Source organism: Daphnia pulicaria, chromosome 4 (genome assembly GCF_021234035.1).
Source record: "Daphnia pulicaria isolate SC F1-1A chromosome 4, SC_F0-13Bv2, whole genome shotgun sequence".
Lineage (NCBI taxonomy): Eukaryota > Metazoa > Arthropoda > Branchiopoda > Diplostraca > Daphniidae > Daphnia > Daphnia pulicaria.
In genome coordinates this window covers 14,159,038-14,178,071 of record NC_060916.1, presented here as the reverse complement: position 1 = coordinate 14,178,071, position 19,034 = coordinate 14,159,038, and the positions used below count along the sequence as shown (strand labels likewise).

Here is a 19,034-nt window from a genome sequence, read left to right as displayed (position 1 = left end):
TCCCCATCTTTTTGCTGCAGTTATAGTTATAGTTATAGTTAAATCAAGTAATTAATTACACGCGTGGTAATAAGACCTTGGCGATAACAATTTGTTTATCCAACGTAATAATACTAATTAATTGCAACCTTAAAAAGTATACAATTTTGCACTAAACAACTGAATATGTGGTGTATTCTTAAACTATTCGTGCCCATTTTGTTTAGAATCAGCTTTATCAAGAAGCCAAAAAAATGTTTATTGTCATTTGTTACAGGATTCTAGGCCTATTTAAAGACGTCAACCAAGTTTTACATTGAAGAATGAACTACATACGACTACATACAAAAATGCAAACAAATACCGAATCACAAGGTTAATTCAAAAAATGAATTGAACAGTTTTGCCGTAGGCTTTATTAAGAATGCAAGTTTTCTTTTTTTTTTGTTCGGTCTCCACTTACGCTGCTGGGCAATGATTGAATCTCTCCGGTTCGACATCGGCAAAATCCCCAGCATCACCGGCGCACTTTCCATACAAGACATGCTTTAACAGATGTCTGTTGTCTCGGAGAAGCCAGGCGATATTGCAGTCACAGACAATCGGAGCTGGTAAAAATTCAAATATTTAATCACATAAATAGGCTACCTATCAATTTTCAAATACTAATAGCTTACTTTCTCCAAGCTCCAGACTGCCTTCACCAGCTATAACCATTCCTTCAAGCAGGGTTTGGAAGGCGTTGGAATCCAAGCGATTAAATTTGTTGAGGTTGAGACTGATCAATCCAAAAGTACCCAAGGTTCTTAGCGAACCAAACGCGCCTGGTCTTACGGATTTGATTTGATTTTTACCCAAACTGATGGAAATGGGACCTCTGAAGGCCAATGAGTTGGCAGACAGCGAGGTAATGGCGTTATTCTTCAAATGTAAGTCTGCAAGGTTTGGTATCGATAATAGAAAATCAGGGACTCGGGTCAGCTTGTTATCGTTCAATCTGAAGTCAGTCAAAGAGTTAACTGATGTTGTAGCCAAAGTTTTAATAAGCGCAGAAGCTTCACTATCAGTTAACTGATTATCATTGAGATACAAGGATTTCAATCCGGCTAATTCAACGGGAGTCGAATCTAGTGCAGCAAATCCACTGGATCCCGTAATGCTCAACATCTTAAAATTTGAATGAGAGGGCAGTCCTTTAAAACTTAAAAATTCACTTGATTGAAAAATAAAAAAGTCGCTCAGCTTTTTCATTTTGGACATGAATGCATAATTGAGCTTTTCTAAATTACAGCCTCTAATTGATACAGTAAGGATAGATTCCATGGATGCGCGAAATGCGTTTTCAGATACTTGTAAATAACTGTTTTCCGTACAAACTAAACTAACAGAACCATTAACGCGCGCGTAACCCAGAAAATCATCTGGAATCGGTTCTGTTTCAGTTGGCGATATCGTAATTTCGATTGAATTTAAATCGTGCCATGTCATAGTATTGAACATTCTTGCTATGTCGCAAACTGGTACTTGATTGCAATTAACGTTTTGTTCGGTACAACTACAGGGTGAGTAATCTTTCGAACAAATGCCGGCGGCTTTGGCCAAAGCCAGCCGCTTGCAAGGTGTATCTGCATCGACAGAAAAACCTGCAACAGACGTCACCAACAGCTAACAAAAAAAAAAAAAAAAAAAAAAAAAAACAATTGAAAATCAAGATTTTCCGAAACGAAATAATAATAATTAATGAAGAGACTTACCCATAGTCCGACAATGGAGAGCGGAATCAAATGTGCGCGGTTCATCTTATTAACGATTCTTCTGTTTTTACTCGCCCGTCAATCGTCTATTTATACGAAAATCTCCATGCGACTTAGTTTCAATAGTAAATTGCAGCGGCTTTTCACCTTGTTGTTAAGGGAATCATGTCGTGACGTGTACATTTCTGGTTTGCCATCATTGTCTGTGTCAATATTTGAAGGTTTTTCCCTGCGAGTTCCTTTTGGGAGGGGCTCTTGTATATAGAATAGCTGATTAGTAACTACCGCTTCATGTACATCAGCGCAGCAAGAGACAATTTAAGACAACAGTAAGATGGAATTTCCGCGATTAATTTGTACATTTTCTGCTTAAATTGGTTATCAATTTTCTATTGATTTCAATTTTTGTATTGGACTGCATTTCAGTGCCAATCTTTGCCGGCAGATGTTTGCCCTTGCTTCTTCTAAGGGAATCGCATTCAATTTTAAGCTTTGTCATCTACCCTTCGCTAATTAATGTATACCATATTGAAGGAGTAGTTTTCCTTGAGAGTTGCTTGGGAGTGGCCCTTGCGGAACAGCAGTTAGCAACCATCGATTCATCCACCACAAGAGCACACGTCTTGTGTGGAACGTCTTGTGTGGACTGTGCTCCGGGGGGGTTTCCCTACTCAGTGAATGCAAATGAGCGGCCAAAGATCCCTAAAATGGGGATCCTGGCCTTCGGCGATCGATCGCACTTTTTTATATTGTTACCTTGAGCCATTATATTGAACTACTACCGCAATTAATTTTATGAAAGTTCAAACATCGCATTAAAAAAATTAAACATAATAGTTATTTTTTTTAAAAGTAACTTTTATGTTTAGAAGTAATTTTTCTGAACCGTTTCATTCACTCCATACCAACATCACAATTATAGAGCTTATGGGGCTAAATGTTATACAACTATTTTCTTTGGTCCATCGTTAGTTTAAGTCGGTAGGTAACTATCTCATTTACCTAGCATCGTAGATTTAAACTGGTTTATACGTACTAAAAAAAAGACAGCGAACATCCATTTAGGACAAAAATTAACCTTGACAACACCCTTTTATTTTGTTTGTTTCATCCAAAATCAAGAACAGATTTTATTTTTTATTTTTTTTCGCGTGCAAATTACCTGTTTTGTCGGATCGTATACAGCATTTTTTTTCTTTTTCGCCGGCTGGATTCAAGTATATTAAATTTACATTTGATGTAGATCCGAATAAGGGCGTGTTCACGAGTAGTTAAATTTTTGAAAATTCTCAAATAATTCTCAATCATATACTGCATTTCAAAATATCTATAGTCGTTTCGGATAAAAGGGGAAAATGAAGCCCAGCACAGCCACACGCTAAAACATATAGAAAGAGTTGGCTACCCTCTCTGCTTGTCTAGGGCTAGGATCTAGGATGCCACACAGCAGTTTGTCAAATCTTGCAATCTAATCTTCCAATCTGTTTTGTTTTTTTTCCTGTATGGGATACCGTACCACGGCTACAATCGCTACAGCACATGTCTTAAATAAAGTTTAGAAAGTTACTCCCCTCTTACAACCCATAAAAAAACTATGTGGAAAACCTGGCTCTTTGATGCTTAGCTCTGGCGTGTGTGTTTTAGCTTCGCGGAAATACTTTAGCTACCTGCACAGGGTCTGTTTTAAACATATGCCAGAGTTGAAAAATAGTGAATTATTTAAAATAATTTGTTATTTGAAGATCGATTTTGATCGCCATTTAGAACTAAGAAAACACACTTTATTCTAAATTATGATTCTGAAAAGAATTCCTATGAGAGATAAATAGATACCGCTAGCAATTAAAATGTGTCAATAAACGACTTGTGTAAACCTCGCAACAGGGAACAAATGCAATAAATAAAGTTTCTATTACAAAACCAGTTCTTTCAAAGGAATGGATTTTATTTGATCTCATTTCAAACATTAAAAATAAAATAAAATATGACGAAGACGTACACACATTTGATTAAGAAAAATGAGTGATAATTTTCCTTCTGTATGAGAAGCGGTGCATGTTATACAGCAGGTGGCTTAGTGGCACCAGCAGGAAACAAATAGTATCGGGATCTCTACGTGAAGTTATAAATCCATAATTTCCGTTGTATTCGGCACCTTTTTTTATAGTTGCTGGAGGGATTTCTTAGAATTCCTCTTTCTGTGACCACGGGTGGGGCCTTTTCTAAACATATGAATTATTGAGAATTATCTCCTTAAATGATGTTACGCAAATTTAGTAAATTAGTATTACGAAGTACCCGAACTGGTAATTTATCCAGCATCCAGGATCAGCATGCCTACTATTCTGATGAACTTCCAAACCACGTTCTGTTTTGTATTCCTGATTTTTTTTTCATTTGGATTAAATTGTATGATTAATCGAAAATAGTAAATTTTCACTTTTTAGGTTATTACGAAAGTAATTGCTTGATTACCTTACGGCAAGTCCCGCATGTAAATACATTATTTTTGTCAGTTTTTTCTTTCCAGTCTAAAGTCTTATTAACTCCTATATTGCCTGCAACAGTTGGAAACAATTATTTTATAATCCGCATTCACTTCTAAAATTCTTTCTTGCATACCTCGATGATTTTCGGCAGCAATTAATTTCGTCCTCAAGTCTGTGATTTCTTTCCTCAGACAATTGATAGTGTTTACATTTTCAAGATTTTTTCTGTACCAGTAACAATCAACATCGGAAATAATTTCTTGATGGCTCCAGGTTCTCTCCTGCTTTACGGATCAATACATTAAAGTGAAATTATGACGTAATAGCGAGAATGATGGATGTGAATTTTTACCTTCAGCAGATCAACATGCTGGAACAATAAATCGGCAGGGATGTCTGCCACAGGAAAAAGTTGGTTTTCTGGAGGGTTTGGTCTTGTAGATTGGAAAAATTCCGATTTATTGATTTCCATTTGGGAATGCGTTGTAAACTGATTGGGATGTTTAAAATGGTAGTTGGACTGTTGTTGATGGTACTCGCCATTGCTTGAAGCATTTGTAGTCTTGAAACACTCGTGACTTGCACCATTAAAAAATTCGCCGAACTGCAATTCTACTCGATTAATAGGTTTACTCGCTGCAGAATTATTTGTTTCTCTGATGTAGCAGACGTTATTCGATCCGTTTATTGGAATTAGAGGAGGGGGGGACGATGATGCCATCTTCGTGTCTTGTTACAACAGACCTCACAGCTCACAGGGGAACCTAAAAAGGGTAGAAATGTTTTTTTTTCAAAGTGTCATGTTTTTCGAAGAGTCGTAAAAGGATAGACACATTTATGTGAGGGATGCAGGAAAAAAACCCTCCCACGTTATTTGTTATCTTAAACGTTTTAAGGTAAATTTTTTACGAATAGCATTTCTCCACCGTTTAACTTTCACATTGTGTAAGTTAAACATTAAGACAATAATTTTACAATTTATAAAAAAAATTAAGAAAATATATTTTCTCAATGAATAAAGCTTCAAATTTATTTAAACATTTTGGTTTAATTTATTTGTAAAATTATATTATCTAAAAGTAAATTTAGTCTACTTACAAATCCAGGCCTCAAGGATTTTTACAGGTTGTAACTGGTTGTACCGAGCGAATCACTAATCAATGAAAATAAATCACTGCTGGCTGATTTGATTTTGTTTTGTTTGTTTTCAATTGTTGCCGCTCAAAAGTGGCGCTGTTTTGACGTGGGAAATTCAAATGATGTGTTTGGCTGACTCCAGTTAAGAGCTTCCACTGTGATCTACGTAGCCCTACTGGAAACAGGAGCTGGAAAGTTGAGAGTCGATGACGCAAAAATAACAGTTCACAAGTTGACACTGAGATGCTGTTGAACCCGCTTTAGTATTGACACGCTAACCTTCGCGTCGTCCCTGCTTCTCTGACTACCAAAATGTGAGTGAACTTGACTCTTGGGGGGCTATAAGCTTAACCCAGACCGTACGGAATACGGGAATACTAAAAAAAAATAAAGGGCGTCAGGTTTCTCTCTCTCCCCTACTATTCGTCCGTTTTTACTACGCATATTTGAACCTCGGCAGTAGGACTGTGCTATAAAATAAATGGTTTAATATTTCAGCACAGAAATAGTTTTTAAGTTTTTTGGGAATATTTTTTTAAAACATTTTATTCGACAGTAGACGATACATTTTTCACTTCTTTTTTACGGTTTTCTTGATTTTGTAAACATATATTTGAAAACGACAAATGTTGCATTAGATCACTTAGAAATTTGCGCAGTTGAACGATTGGATTTGTTTTTCGGTGATGTCCTTTTTTCGGCAAGTTGAAGTCCGCTTACGATTAACTTTCTGCGTTTTAAAAATGTAAAATTTAATAAAAAATCCAAGTTATATTTATAGGAACAATAGAAAAGGACTGCTGTATAATTTACTTTCAAATTTGGTTGAAAATATTCAATCAAACGAATAATTGGATTAGGAGATTGACCAGATTCCGATTTATCACAACCGAGTGGAGCGATGAAACCGATGAGTTCCCAGCTGCGAAATACGAAATCATAGACTAATATTCCGTATCTTGATCTGTGGCTGAAGGTGAAAGATGAATTGAATAGTTCAATAACGACAGCCGGTGCCCTGTCCCAATCTGCCAATAGGGTTGAATAAGCGTCTCTGCTGCTGTTGACAAATGCTGCCACATTTTCTGGAGGTAGCACAAGAACCACTGGCCTTGACTTGGCGTCCACCACACGTAGATAGAGTCGATTAGCGTGATAGGAGAAAATGAGTCTTTGAAAATTGACGATTTGGTATCGCTCACTATGGGCAATGTCTTGATTAACTTGCAAATTTGGCGAACAAGTCAAGTCGAGGATTTCATTTAAAGGTTTACAATTTTCCTTGAAGGTGAGTTCTTGAATCTGCAAAGGATTATCGAATAAAAATTCCAATCGATCGGAGATGGACGGAATTTCCGCTGAGCGATAGGGATCGATCGTCCGCTCTTCTTCCATACTGGATCTCGTCTTTGAATCGAACTTGACGGAACGGAGGATTGTTTAGAAATGGGAAGACAACCTAGTATGGAGGTATACTTTAACAAGTGATACTGCCACATGCTGCCTTTTTCTGGGAGCGTCAAGTTCGGCGATGTGATTGGTGCTTTTTGAAGGCCTCTACCCTACCGCTTTATACCCGCTTGGTTTACAGGACTATATACTGTTAGCAATAATATTGTTTCCCTTGGGAACTGGTTTCGAAAAGGGTTTTCTCGGTTTTTCAGAGTTTTCAGTAATAAAAGCATGTGTTCATATGGTGAAGGCTATAAACTGTATGATGCTATCTGCATATGTTCTTTCATGAAACGGAAAATAAAACCTTAAGAGCTAGGGTTAAAAAGTAATACCGTAGCTTGTTTTTGGGACATATTTTTTTTAGGTTTATACATAATATTGGCAACAAATAGACACACTATTGAATCATTTTAAAATTATCGCATGAATTGGTTGGTATTTTAAAGGGCCATATGACCTAGCTCGACCCATCACGAGCCGTTAAAAAGAGCAAGGGAAAAGCATCGCGAAAAAAGAGCGAAAAAGACAAGAATTCAAACAGTGATGATTTCATTAAATAACAATAAGTCTTCCATTTGGTTTTCCCGGGTTTTCCCAAACGATGCGATGCACAGGAGGCGCGAAATCGGACGGTGTTTACACGAGAGTCAAAATCGTTTTGTCGTGGATTGAGATGACGAACTCGAAATAGGGCGGTCAACTTAAACTCAGCTTATATCATGCACACTCGCGTTCTTACAATTTATACGCAAATATATGCCCAATAAAATAATATAAATAAAGATTAAAGAGGAAAGTTTATTAGCACTACAGCTGCATATAGATAATAGTCGACAATAATTTACCCCCTCCTATGCCGTTATACCCAATAATTTTTGAATTACAACTTGATCCTTTTAAAAGTGAAATTTTATGGCTGGACGATAATTCATGGGTGATCCATGAAGTATTGTGTACTTATTCATTCACGATAATTTTGCCATTAAGTATAGGTATCGCCGGCTTCATGATTATTCTTCATTCTTTAAAAAATCCGATCAAATTTAATTTCAGGATAAAGACTAAAGACAGTTACAAACGGTTACAAAAGGAATGCACTAACATGCGAATGACGAGATTTCGATTGCCAGGTGTTGGGTTGCAGTTATGCTTATTAGCATATACATACTATACCAAAACCAAAACAAAATTCTTTATTAAAGCTTCTACAAACATGAAACCATCACATGTTATTAGACTGCAAACTGGTGGTGTAACTTAATACAGCTATTCACCGACACCACCTTCTCAGAAAAACAAAAATGGTCTACAACACTAAAACAACCGTCAGATGGGATTGACTGAACGATTTCACAAGTCAGTGAACACAAAAACGCAATAAAACGTTTACACGATGATTGCTTTTGTAGAGGCTACTTCGTTTTGCAAAGTTATTAGGAGGTTGACGCAACTTTGGAAATATGTCGGGTATTAGCCATTAGCCTGCACACTTGTGATAAGGACAGGGACGTGATACAATCGTTCCCCACAACAGCGATTCTATCAGTAGGATACGAAAATCGACGCAGATAAGTTAACCGAATCGCGCGGTGGTTGATCCGAATTTTTCAACAGCCAGTATTTCATTATAAGTGTGATGAACGTGCCATAGAGCTGTGGTGAAAAATCGTACGAAATCAAAAAGGTAAGAACAACTCGCACATCGTTTTAGTGACTTCATTTTAGTAATATTTGTAATAACGTCGTGAAGTGAAAGAGAGAGAGGGGGAATTCTAAACAAAAGCAGTTTTTTATCAAGAACACAAGTCACGGAATTGGTCAAGTATTGGAAAATATATAATGGCGCAGTCGGCAGTTCTCGCATTAACGATAAAAAAAGATAAATGTTAGAAATTTGAGTGTTGATAACCTTTTTTTTTGTTTGATCTTTCAAAGTCACCGGCTTTTCTTATCTGTTACATGAAAACGCAATATCGGTATACAATCAATCGTTCCATTTCCATATCACCCCAAACGATGATGTTGCTGATTTTATACAGAACAGTTGGGTGTTGTGTCATTAAAAAAAAAAAAAAAAAAAAATTCATGCTGTTAAATATGGTTAAATATGATTTTTAGTGAGAGTACCATGGAGAATCAATCAACGGGAAGAGGACGCGGCTCAACAGGAGCCAACCGTGTAGGAAGCGGACGTAGCTCGTCGAGACCTTACCAAGCAGGTAGTGGCCGGTTAGGTGCAATCCCAAAAACGGATGCTTGGTCATCAAGCCAGACTACATGGAGAGAACGCCCTTATTCATCTTCGGCCAACTCATTTCGAGGAATAAATCGCGGTCGATTCGGTCCCGGTCCAAACTTTTCACAACACCAAAGTCAGCCAAGGCAATCCAATTATATAAGGCAACTAGATTTTCAATATCTAGTGAGATTGACAAGTGAAGATGTAGAGCCATCTGAAGTGATCCGATGTCTGGAAGATGATGATTTAACGCAACATCTCAAGGAAAACTTGGGAAACGTCGAGTATTTGGAGCTCTTAATAGTTGCCCTTGGAGGATTCTGTAAGAAGAACGGAACCTCGCAGTTCAGAGAAAGCTTTGTCTCCATCGTGAAGATATTAGCGGCTCAGAATGTCTTCCCACACGTAACTTCAATCATAATCAACATTCCCATATCTCGTGCAGTCAATTTGCCCGGCAAGGAAGAGCGTTTGAAGCGGTTAACAGCTGCCGTCTTTTATCTGACAACAGAAATATTGGTGATGATGCCCAACTTGGGTTGTCAGTGTTTGGGACAAAATTTTTTCGTTGACATTATTTCTCTGAAAGATATGCCTTCCATTAAAAATTTGAATGCCAATGATGCTTTCGATATTTTTGAAGAAGGAATTATACAGTTGCAGGTAAGCATTAGCAACATAACGTTTATTTCTCCAATTAAGTTGGTTTGTAATAAGGTTTATTGATTTTAATAGACGGCATGGAGTCAACATATCCCCGTGGAAATAAAGAAAGACGATCGTCGTCTTCGTATGGAGGAATATAGAAACGATTTGGCTCTTCAAGATCCGCCAAATAATTTCCGGGAGCTGAATGTAATGCCTAACTGGGAGGACGTCTGTTTAGACGTGGAGCCTTTTCTTCGTCCAAATATCGTCAAGGGAGTGTATCCCGACGTAGCCACCTACCTAGACATTCAATTTCGTCTTCTTCGCGAAGATTTCTTTAATCCACTCCGTTGCGGCTTATTGGCGTACAAAATTGAATCGGATCGAAAACACTCAAGAATGCGAAATCCAGACAATATCCGGCTTTATTATGGAGTGCGAATTCTTGAATATGATATGCCCGGAGACTGTTACACCATGCAGTTCTCAAATGCGCATTTGAAAAAAATTAACTGGGAGACCAGCAAACGCTTTATGTTCGGTTCGCTCCTATGTTTATCGTCGGACAATTTTGCATCATTACATCTCTTCACTGTGGCTGATCGCAATCCTAAGCTTCTATATGACGGAAAAATTAAAGTCAAGTTTGAAGGAGGAATTTTATCAGCAGAACTAAAAAAGCAGACCTTCGTCATGGCGGAATCGACGGTGTTTTTCGAATCGTATCGTACAATTCTCACGGCATTACAGCGTATCAGCTTAACTGATTTCCCATTAGAGGAATACGTCTTAGGTCGGAAAATTTTACCAGAAATGCCCAGCTACTTGTTAGATAAAGAAATGGTAATGTTTTGGGGAAGTGTTTTTATTTTTTTATTACTTATGTTTTCTTTATTAGTTTATTACGTTGAAGCCTTATTAATAAAACTATTCATTTGAATATTCTAGCCCCTTTATGATTTGACATTCAGTTCTACTGATTGTCCAAGTGATGACGAAGAAGATGAAAACATGAGAATCGTAACTGAAATTAATAATTTTCTGGATACCGATGGTAAACTAATAAATCAAACTATTAATTTTTGTTGAAATGAATCGATAGGCAATTTTTTATCTAGGTGAAGCTGGCACACGAGTCCAGCAAGTTCCGATCTTGGAACCAAGAAGCCGTCTAGATGCAAAAGAGCTTGGGCTAGATCAGAGTCAGTGTGCTGCTCTGTACGCTGCTCTAACGCAAAAGATTACTGTGATTCAGGGTCCACCCGGGACTGGCAAAACTTATCTTGGCCTTCGTATCGTCCAAACTTTATTAAAAAACAAGCATATCTGGATCGACGGACGCGTGCGGTCATCGCCTATTCTCGTCATTTGCTACACCAATCACGCTTTGGACCAATTTTTGGAGGGAATTTCAAAATTCACTCAACAGATCGTACGGATTGGTGGCCAAAGCAAGTGTGCCGCACTAGAGCCATTTTCTTTAATGGCGTGGAAGAAGCGGCCAGGACATGGCGCCCAGCGGGATACCAGAAGATGGATTTTCGAAATTCACAATAAATTGCGTGAATACGAAAGGTTAAAATGACGAGATTTTAACATTAAAAATTTTTTGGATTCCTGTTTACAACTTTATAAACATTTGCAGAGAACGAGAAATCATCAGAGGTGTTACGATTGTTATTAGTTCCCGTGGTTTAATTCACGAAGATTCTCTACTGAACATGAAAATCATTCCACAATCGATGCACAATAAGTTTGGTGTTTTAATGAAGTCCCTTAGATATGGTGGTGATGTCCAATGGACAGCTATGGGACTTTGGTTACAAATTTACTGGAATGATGGACTAGGACAAATGGTTAGCCTTTTGGAACGAAATGATGTCACTAATAACAAGCATAACACTGTAAGATCCTCGAATGTAAGTGATACATTATTAGTGGAAGAAACGGCAGATGATGAATGGGATAAAGAACACATCGATGAAATTCAAGGTACAGATTATAAATTTAAAAAAAAAACTCGAACAGTTCTAACTTTCCTTAATTTTCATTTCTAGCCTTTCGTAAAGTGGAAGAAGAGGATTATTTAGCATCATTAAGAGCACAAAAGTTTTCCAGAAATAACGAATTTGAAAACGAAAACAATTTTCGTTTTCTTGTGAAATTTTGCAACAAATTCAGTGAAACCGAAACATTGATTAAGAAATTTCAATATTCATTAGACACCGTTGAAGGAGAAGATGCTGAATGGATGGCATTACAAATTCGAGAATTGCAAAATCAAATGTTTTTTCTGCGTCAGCTGCTCCAAGGCGTCCCTACACTCGACGAAAAACAGTTGAACGAGTTGTACCAATATGACCTAATGCAGATTCCGTTACTCCAGCGATGGATGATGTATAATTCTTGGAAAGTCAAAGCTCTTGAAATTCAAGAAGAGCGAGCTGCTCAACTTGAAAAGTTATACTTTGAAAATGCCAACCGGTTGAAAGACGTCCGAAATTTAGAATCGGCTGAGATATGCGAAAATGCTGATATTGTAGGATTAACTACCACGGGAGCAGCCAGACAAAGGGCTCTTTTGAATCACCTTAAACCTAAAATTGGTAAAATTTATTTTGCAACAATCAATTCAATACTTTATTCTTTATCACTCAAATTTTTATTCTCCCCCCCCCTTTATAGTTGTGGTCGAGGAAGCCGCAGAAGTGTTGGAGTCGCATGTAGTTTGCGCATTATCGACTTCATGTCAGCAACTGATTCTCATCGGTATGTCCATTTGCAAAAAAAACCATGGTAGGACTACAAATAATCTTATACACTTTTGAATCTGAACAGGAGACCATCAGCAACTGAGGCCACCTGTAACAGTATACCGATTAGCTAAAGACTACTTCCTTGACGTCTCTTTGTTCGAGAGGCTAATTAAGAATGGAATGGAGCCTTGCGTTTTGGGTGTGCAACATCGCATGCGTCCGGAAATAGCTCGACTGATTGTTCCCTCGATCTATCCGACATTGGAAAACCACTCGTCAGTTTTAGAATATCCTGGCGTACGAGGCATGGCGTCAAATGTGTTCTTCCTCACGCACACGGAACAAGAAGTCGAAGATAAAGAAGGAAAAAGTCATTTGAATCCGTATGAAGTGGATCTTTCCCTGGCCTTGGCCCGACAACTTATTATACAGGGATACAACCCAAATCAAATCACCATATTGACCACGTATTCCGGACAACTTCTCCATTTTTTTAAGATCCGCCGGAGTCATTCTGCTGTCCAGTCTGTCCGTATTTCCGTGGTTGATAATTTCCAAGGCGAAGAGAATGACATTATCATTCTGTCTCTTGTGCGGAGCAATGTTGACGAAAATATCGGATTTCTTCGCATCGAAAATCGAATCTGCGTCGCCCTGTCGAGAGCTAAACACGGTTTCTACATGATTGGGAATATGCAAAATCTCCAAGGAAAGAGTAAATTGTGGAAAGGGATAAGTCAGATTCTTGATTCCGATGGCCAACTAGGACCGGACTTCAGTTTGAAATGTGAAGTTCATGGCGTTGTTACTAAAGTAAGATACTAACACGGTCTTATTTATATATTTAAAACTAATTCCTATTGGGTTTTTTTTTCTAGGTTCGTCAAGTGACAGATTTCCCACCAGAAGGAGGGTGCATGAACAAGTGTTCCTTTAAAATGTCGTGCGGACATACATGTCCCAAGATTTGTCATGCGGATGATCGTGATCACGCCCTCGTCAAATGTAAAGAAAATTGCACTCGCTTTTGCTCTGTCGGACATCCTTGTCCAAAGAAGTGCTTTAAAGATTGCAACCCTTGTATGGAACGAGTGACTAAGATGCTTCCTTGTACACACGAGCAAATGGTGTTGTGTCACCAAGATCCGGCAAAAGTGTTTTGCCAGACGTCTGTTTGGAAGGTATTTCAAATATGATGAACCTACATACCAAATTTAATTAAAATATTATATCAAATTTGAAACAGATCCTGCCTGATTGCAGCCATGGCATGGATTTGCCCTGCGGTGCTTCTGTTTCTGAAGCTGTGTGTCCTGAAATGTGTGGCATGACTCTTGATTGTGGCCACATTTGCTCACTTCCTTGCCATAAAAGAAGTTCTCATGATGAAATACAGTGCCAACAGCCTTGCCAGCGTGTATGTTCTGATGAACATGGATGTGAGAAGAAATGCTTTGAAGACTGTGGCAATTGCCTCGCGAAAACGAAGAAACTTCTGCCGTGCGGCCATGAGGTAAAAAAACATATAGAAAATGTGTATTTCATCATTTGAATTCATTCACTATTTTCATTTACAGGGAGAAGTGGAGTGTAGCCAGAATTTAGCCGAAGTCAATTGTGCCATAAAGGTCATGAAAAATCTCACAAATTGTGAACATTTGGTTGAGATTGAATGCGGGAAATCAACGGATGGCTACAAATGTAAGAAGCCGTGCGAAAAGCTTTTGTGTGCCGATGGCCATATTTGCAAAAAACCCTGCTTTGAACCATGTGGAAATTGCACCGTCAGAATGAGTAGGGAACTCAATTGTGGGCACACAACGACATTTGAATGCTATGTGGATCTTTCGAACGTGAAATGTCGTGTCCCGAAGGAATGTGTCCTGCCCTTGTGTGGGCATTCAGCGACCATTCACTGTGGACAAGAGCCAACCGAAGCGAATTGTCCATTACCTTGCGATGTTCGACTTGAATGCGGCCACACTTGCACATTGAAATGCCACGTCAAAAAAGATCCTGATCATCAGGATTATCAGTGTAAGAAGGAATGCGGGAGGATGAAACAAGGCTGTAAAAAGGAGCACAGGTGTGGGAAGAAATGTTTCGAGGAATGTGTTCTTTGCACTGAAAAGTGGCAACGATCTTTGCCTTGTGGACACACCATTTTCACCGAGTGCCATCGCAACGACGACGAAATTTTTTGCTCGTAAGTATTATTATAAAATTTTTTTACTCGATTGTAGTCTCATTATTTTATTTTATTCTTTTAGGAAATCAATGACGAAGATAATTCCGGAATGCGGGCACGAAGTAGACTTACCTTGCTCCACTGAACCAATCCGAAATTTGTGCAAGAAAATGTGTGCTTCGGAGTTGCCTTGCGGCCATTTATGCAAGAAAAAATGCTGTGAACCTTGCAATCAGGCTGATTGTGAAGAACCCTTAACAACCACCAAAGTGAACATTTGCGGTCATCATGTCACTTTGAGTTGCAACGATTTTCACAAAGGTGAGTTCCCTGTATTGTCTACATTAAACAGTATTCATCATTAAACTAATTTAATTTTTCTATCGAGTAGTCGGTGGCGTCCCTACGGAGAAACAAATTCAATCCCATCTTACAACCTGCTTGAAACTGTGTAAAGCCACGCTTGATTGTGAACATCTTTGCAAAGGGACCTGTGGCGAATGTTTCAACGGACGAGTTCACCGTGCGTGTGATGAAAAGTGCGGCCGCTCTCTGGTTTGCGGTCACATTTGCAACGTCAACTGTGGCATTTCTTGCCCACCGTGTGTACTCAAGTGCCAGTATTCTTGCTCTCACAGTAAGTGTGGACACAAGTGCTGCGAACCGTGTACGCCATGCAAGGTAACTTAAATGATTTCTGCTTGTATATGTATACTGTATATGTATTTGATTTTTCATGTTATTGTAGGAGAAGTGTCCATGGAGCTGCGAGCACAAAACTTGTACGAAAAAATGTGGCGAGCCATGTAATCGTTCACGGTGCGATGAGCCGTGCAAGAAAACACTTCCGTGTTGCCACTCTTGTGCGGGACTGTGCGGTGAAATATGTCCACCTCTGTGCCGCATTTGCGACAAGGATAAACTGACGGAATTCACTTTGCTGGGAAATGAAGACGAGGAAGACGCCAAGTAAGTTCAATTGATCATCGGGGTTCATCTTTGAACGAAAATGTCTCAACGAATGTTTTTACACATGTAGGTTCGTTTTCTTGCCGGATTGTGGGCATTGCATTGAAGTGGAAGGAATGGACAAGTGGATGGATATAGACGGAGGCGGTCAAATCCAGCAAAAGTGCTGCCCCCGTTGCAAAACACCAATCAAGATCTGCATGCGATATGGTGACGTTATCAAGAACGTCTTCGACGATATAGCGAAAGCAAAAAAGAAAATCATCCAATCGAAAGGCAATCCGTTGGAATTTTTTACCCACTGTTCTGTCAAGTTGACAAGATGCAGAAACCTTGTAAGAAAATGTGAGGAGCTAGGGAGCTCGACAGTGGGAGAAATCGACAAGATTTTGGGCTTAATTGATCAGCAAGTAAAAACGAAGAAAAATGGCAAAGGGAAAAACGTCAATCCTTCACTGGGGTCGGATGTTCGTTTTCAAATTAAAGTAAATTTGGATGTTTTAGAGCGAGTTTTAGAAATGTTGGTAAAAATGACTACGCCAACTTCGCTCTCTCATCTGCTCACTCCATCTCCACCTGCTCAAAAAATGACTCCAGAATTTATGAACGAATTCTTCAACCTTGTTAAAAAACTGCTACGTTCAGTTGTGGAGAGAGTTCGAATTTCTACAAGAGAATACCAGGCAGCTTCTCGGGAATTGGATCGATTCGAATACGTTCGCGCGTATTTTGTTTTAAAGAGCACACCCAGTTTTCCTGTACTTGGCGCACCATCTCCTGAAAACGAATTGATTCAGCGTCTCTTGATGAAGAATATCCGCGTGCTTGAAGATGAACAAAAAGTTGAACTACGAGCTGCGATGGAAACCTTGGGAGTCAAGCTGAAAACAGGACTCGGAATAACCGACAGTGAGCGAAGAGAGATCGTTCAAGCATTGGGGATGAGACAAGGGCATTGGTTCAAATGCCCCAACGGCCACATCTACGTCATTGGGGATTGTGGAGGAGCCTCGGAGGAAAGTCGGTGTAACGAGTGTCATGCTCGTATTGGAGGAACTGGACATCGATTACTCGACGACAATAGGCTTGCGGGAGAGATGGACGGCGCAGTTGGTCCCGCTTGGCCTCAGTGAAATAGAGCCTTATTTTTAATTCGCACAGTTAAGCAAGCAACCCTATATTCCCCGCTTTTCCCTTACTTTTCTATCCTGTTTGATTACTGCTAAGACTATCAATTAAAACCTATTTTACCAATAGTTGAGTAAAATACATAATACCATGATATACTTTCCCATTCCACGTCTGTTCACAATAAAATTCAATTTCTACCCAAAAATTTCCCACAAAAAAAAATTATTTCGTTTTTATAATACTTTATTTGTCTTGATTAAATGCGACACTACTGGTGGTATTACTTCCGGTCTCGAATTTCGTGCTATCTACAGGTAATGGATTTTGTGGTAATTTCGAGGAACAATAACTGGAACTTTCTTGTTTTAACGATTCTGTCTCTGTTGTAGCTTTCGTGAAAAATCAAAACAAGTTAACATTCAGCTGAATCACGCTGAATCATCAGGGTTCATTCCGACTTGTCTAGGCCAGGGGATAGGCTTTGGACTCCGGGCGACTCATTTTGCGACGGACATTTTTTTAAAAAACCCGTGCACTGTACTGGTAGCTCAAAAGGTTTTTCCCCGCTCGTGAAGCTAGAAAGTACTTGACACTGACTAGTGACTAGTACGTCAGAGCTAGAAAAGAACCAGTTTTCCTCCACATTTGCATGGGTTGTAAGGAGAGCAACTTTCTAAACTTTAAGAGTATTAACATTATTTAGCGGTTGTAGCCGTATCCCATATAGAAAAAACGGAAAAGAAGATTATTAATAAACCGCTAGATTTGAGAACTGTTTTGTGTCGTCCTAAACCCGGGCAACAAACAATGTTGACCAATGTGAAACCTATGTTCATTTTGGATCGGTTTGCATTGGTTAATCTATATAAATAAATCGAAATTGGGCCATGGCTGGAAAAATATTAGAATTTCGTTTTCAAAAAGCCAAGTCAATATGAATATTGGGCCAAGTTTAGATAGTCAGTTTTAACCAATGTAAATACCCCGATCCCAATCCAATGTCTATGCAACTCTGAGTTTTCGATTTGTATACATCGCGTTTAACCAATATGCAACCAACATTTCATTTCTAATGAAAGAGTTCCAAGATTAGTACAAGTTTAAAAATTCAACACTTCAATTACAATTCTCTTAATGGTAAACCAACATTTCACTAACACTGATTTTCTCAGCTTAGCCCAAAACTAAAATCGAGAGGTTGGTACCGCATATGGTCAAGCTTGCCAATCCAATACGAAAAAACTAGTCGTTGCCAATATTCGGCCAACAATTTATTACTAAAAATTATGCAGTAGATTAATTCCAACATTTGTTTAGCATAGGGCGCAGCTTACGAATTCAATCGTAAAATATGATTCTTACATCGGTAAACCAACATTAGGTTAATACTGAATTTTCAACCGAAATTGATCAATCAAATGACGAGCTAAGTACAACATTGCGCTTAACTTTAAAATCCAACTGAGGAAATACAAGTGTACTATCGGGAAACCAACATTCTTCAAATATTGAATTTCTTTACGTTAATTCAATAGTTAAAAACGATCTGAAAACAGCATGGGGACAATATAGGAATTAGCCTGATGAAATCCAAGTTTCCATTCGGCCAACCGGCACTCTACCAACACCGAAATGTTATACGGATATCAATAAGTAATCACCAAGATTAAAACGATTTCAAATCACATCCCACAAAAACAAGACTACACATCCGATATGTAATAGCGATTACCATATAACCAACACACTTGAATCGGCTTTGAATTGTCAACCCAATAAACTGCCAATATTATTACATCCAGCAATGTCTGAATTCCAAATCCAGTGCAAAATAGGTAAAACGAGTTAATGCCAAATGATTGAGCCAGGATATTTCTAAACAACTTAAAATGTATTCAGTTGGAGCGATTTTGTGTGGAGTATCTAATGTTCAACCAGTCAAAGTTTGTTGAGATATTTTTACGAGAACGATATAATATTACATTGCCGACTACTGGGGACGAAAATATTTCAGAAGACAGGGTACTTTTTATACTATGGTCAATAAGGATAGCAAAAACTTGATAATTTGTATCAAGAAATGATCTAGTGGTTAGAGATTTCAGCTACGGTTTCACTGGTCAGTGGTTTTCTTTTTCAATTTAACCTTCTTAATTGGCTATTTAAAGGTGAATTTATGTCCGGTTGTAGGCATTTTATTATCCTTTTTTAGGCAGTTATTGTCCTAGAATTATTTTTTCCAAAAATATTTAAAATAATTTTCTCCAAATAACGGACACGTCATTGGAG

At 38.5% G+C, this 19,034-nt stretch overlaps 4 protein-coding genes across 8 annotated transcripts; 1 reads left to right on the top strand and 3 right to left on the bottom strand.

Annotated features, from left to right (window-relative positions):
• Positions 1-219: 219 nt before the first annotated feature.
• Positions 220-1,835, bottom strand: LOC124335978 (slit homolog 2 protein-like). Its single transcript, XM_046789481.1, has 3 exons — positions 1,734-1,835; positions 657-1,644; positions 220-587 (listed from the first exon to the last, which is right to left on the bottom strand). The coding sequence occupies exons 1-3, from the start codon at positions 1,776-1,778 to the stop codon at positions 439-441; spliced, it is 1,182 nt and encodes a 393-aa protein (XP_046645437.1). The 5' UTR covers positions 1,779-1,835; the 3' UTR covers positions 220-438.
• A 1,822-nt stretch (positions 1,836-3,657) lies between these two features.
• On the bottom strand, positions 3,658-5,658 carry LOC124338186. Of its 5 annotated transcripts, none has more exons than XM_046792260.1 (6): positions 5,321-5,658; positions 4,575-4,986; positions 4,356-4,506; positions 4,209-4,291; positions 4,025-4,114; positions 3,658-3,955 (listed from the first exon to the last, which is right to left on the bottom strand). In XM_046792260.1, the coding sequence occupies exons 2-6, from the start codon at positions 4,941-4,943 to the stop codon at positions 3,917-3,919; spliced, it is 732 nt and encodes a 243-aa protein (XP_046648216.1). In that variant the 5' UTR covers positions 4,944-4,986; positions 5,321-5,658; the 3' UTR covers positions 3,658-3,916. The 5 variants fall into 5 exon arrangements, with proteins under 5 accessions (XP_046648216.1, XP_046648213.1, XP_046648215.1 ...); XM_046792257.1 differs by having other exon boundaries at positions 3,658-3,950; XM_046792259.1 differs by having other exon boundaries at positions 4,032-4,114.
• A 256-nt stretch (positions 5,659-5,914) lies between these two features.
• Positions 5,915-6,986, bottom strand: LOC124335819. Its single transcript, XM_046789297.1, has 2 exons — positions 6,173-6,986; positions 5,915-6,089 (listed from the first exon to the last, which is right to left on the bottom strand). The coding sequence occupies exons 1-2, from the start codon at positions 6,752-6,754 to the stop codon at positions 6,003-6,005; spliced, it is 669 nt and encodes a 222-aa protein (XP_046645253.1). The 5' UTR covers positions 6,755-6,986; the 3' UTR covers positions 5,915-6,002.
• Positions 6,987-8,339: 1,353 nt separating this feature from the next.
• LOC124338615 (NFX1-type zinc finger-containing protein 1-like) lies at positions 8,340-16,955 on the top strand. The gene is made up of 16 exons (XM_046792698.1): positions 8,340-8,498; positions 8,933-9,716; positions 9,789-10,544; positions 10,650-10,755; positions 10,820-11,276; positions 11,347-11,693; positions 11,759-12,307; positions 12,387-12,470; positions 12,540-13,270; positions 13,336-13,638; positions 13,704-13,970; positions 14,035-14,663; positions 14,728-14,966; positions 15,037-15,326; positions 15,394-15,614; positions 15,685-16,955. Exons 2-16 carry the CDS (start codon positions 8,943-8,945, stop codon positions 16,745-16,747), a joined length of 6,816 nt encoding a protein of 2,271 aa, XP_046648654.1. The 5' UTR covers positions 8,340-8,498; positions 8,933-8,942; the 3' UTR covers positions 16,748-16,955.
• Positions 16,956-19,034: the final 2,079 nt, after the last annotated feature.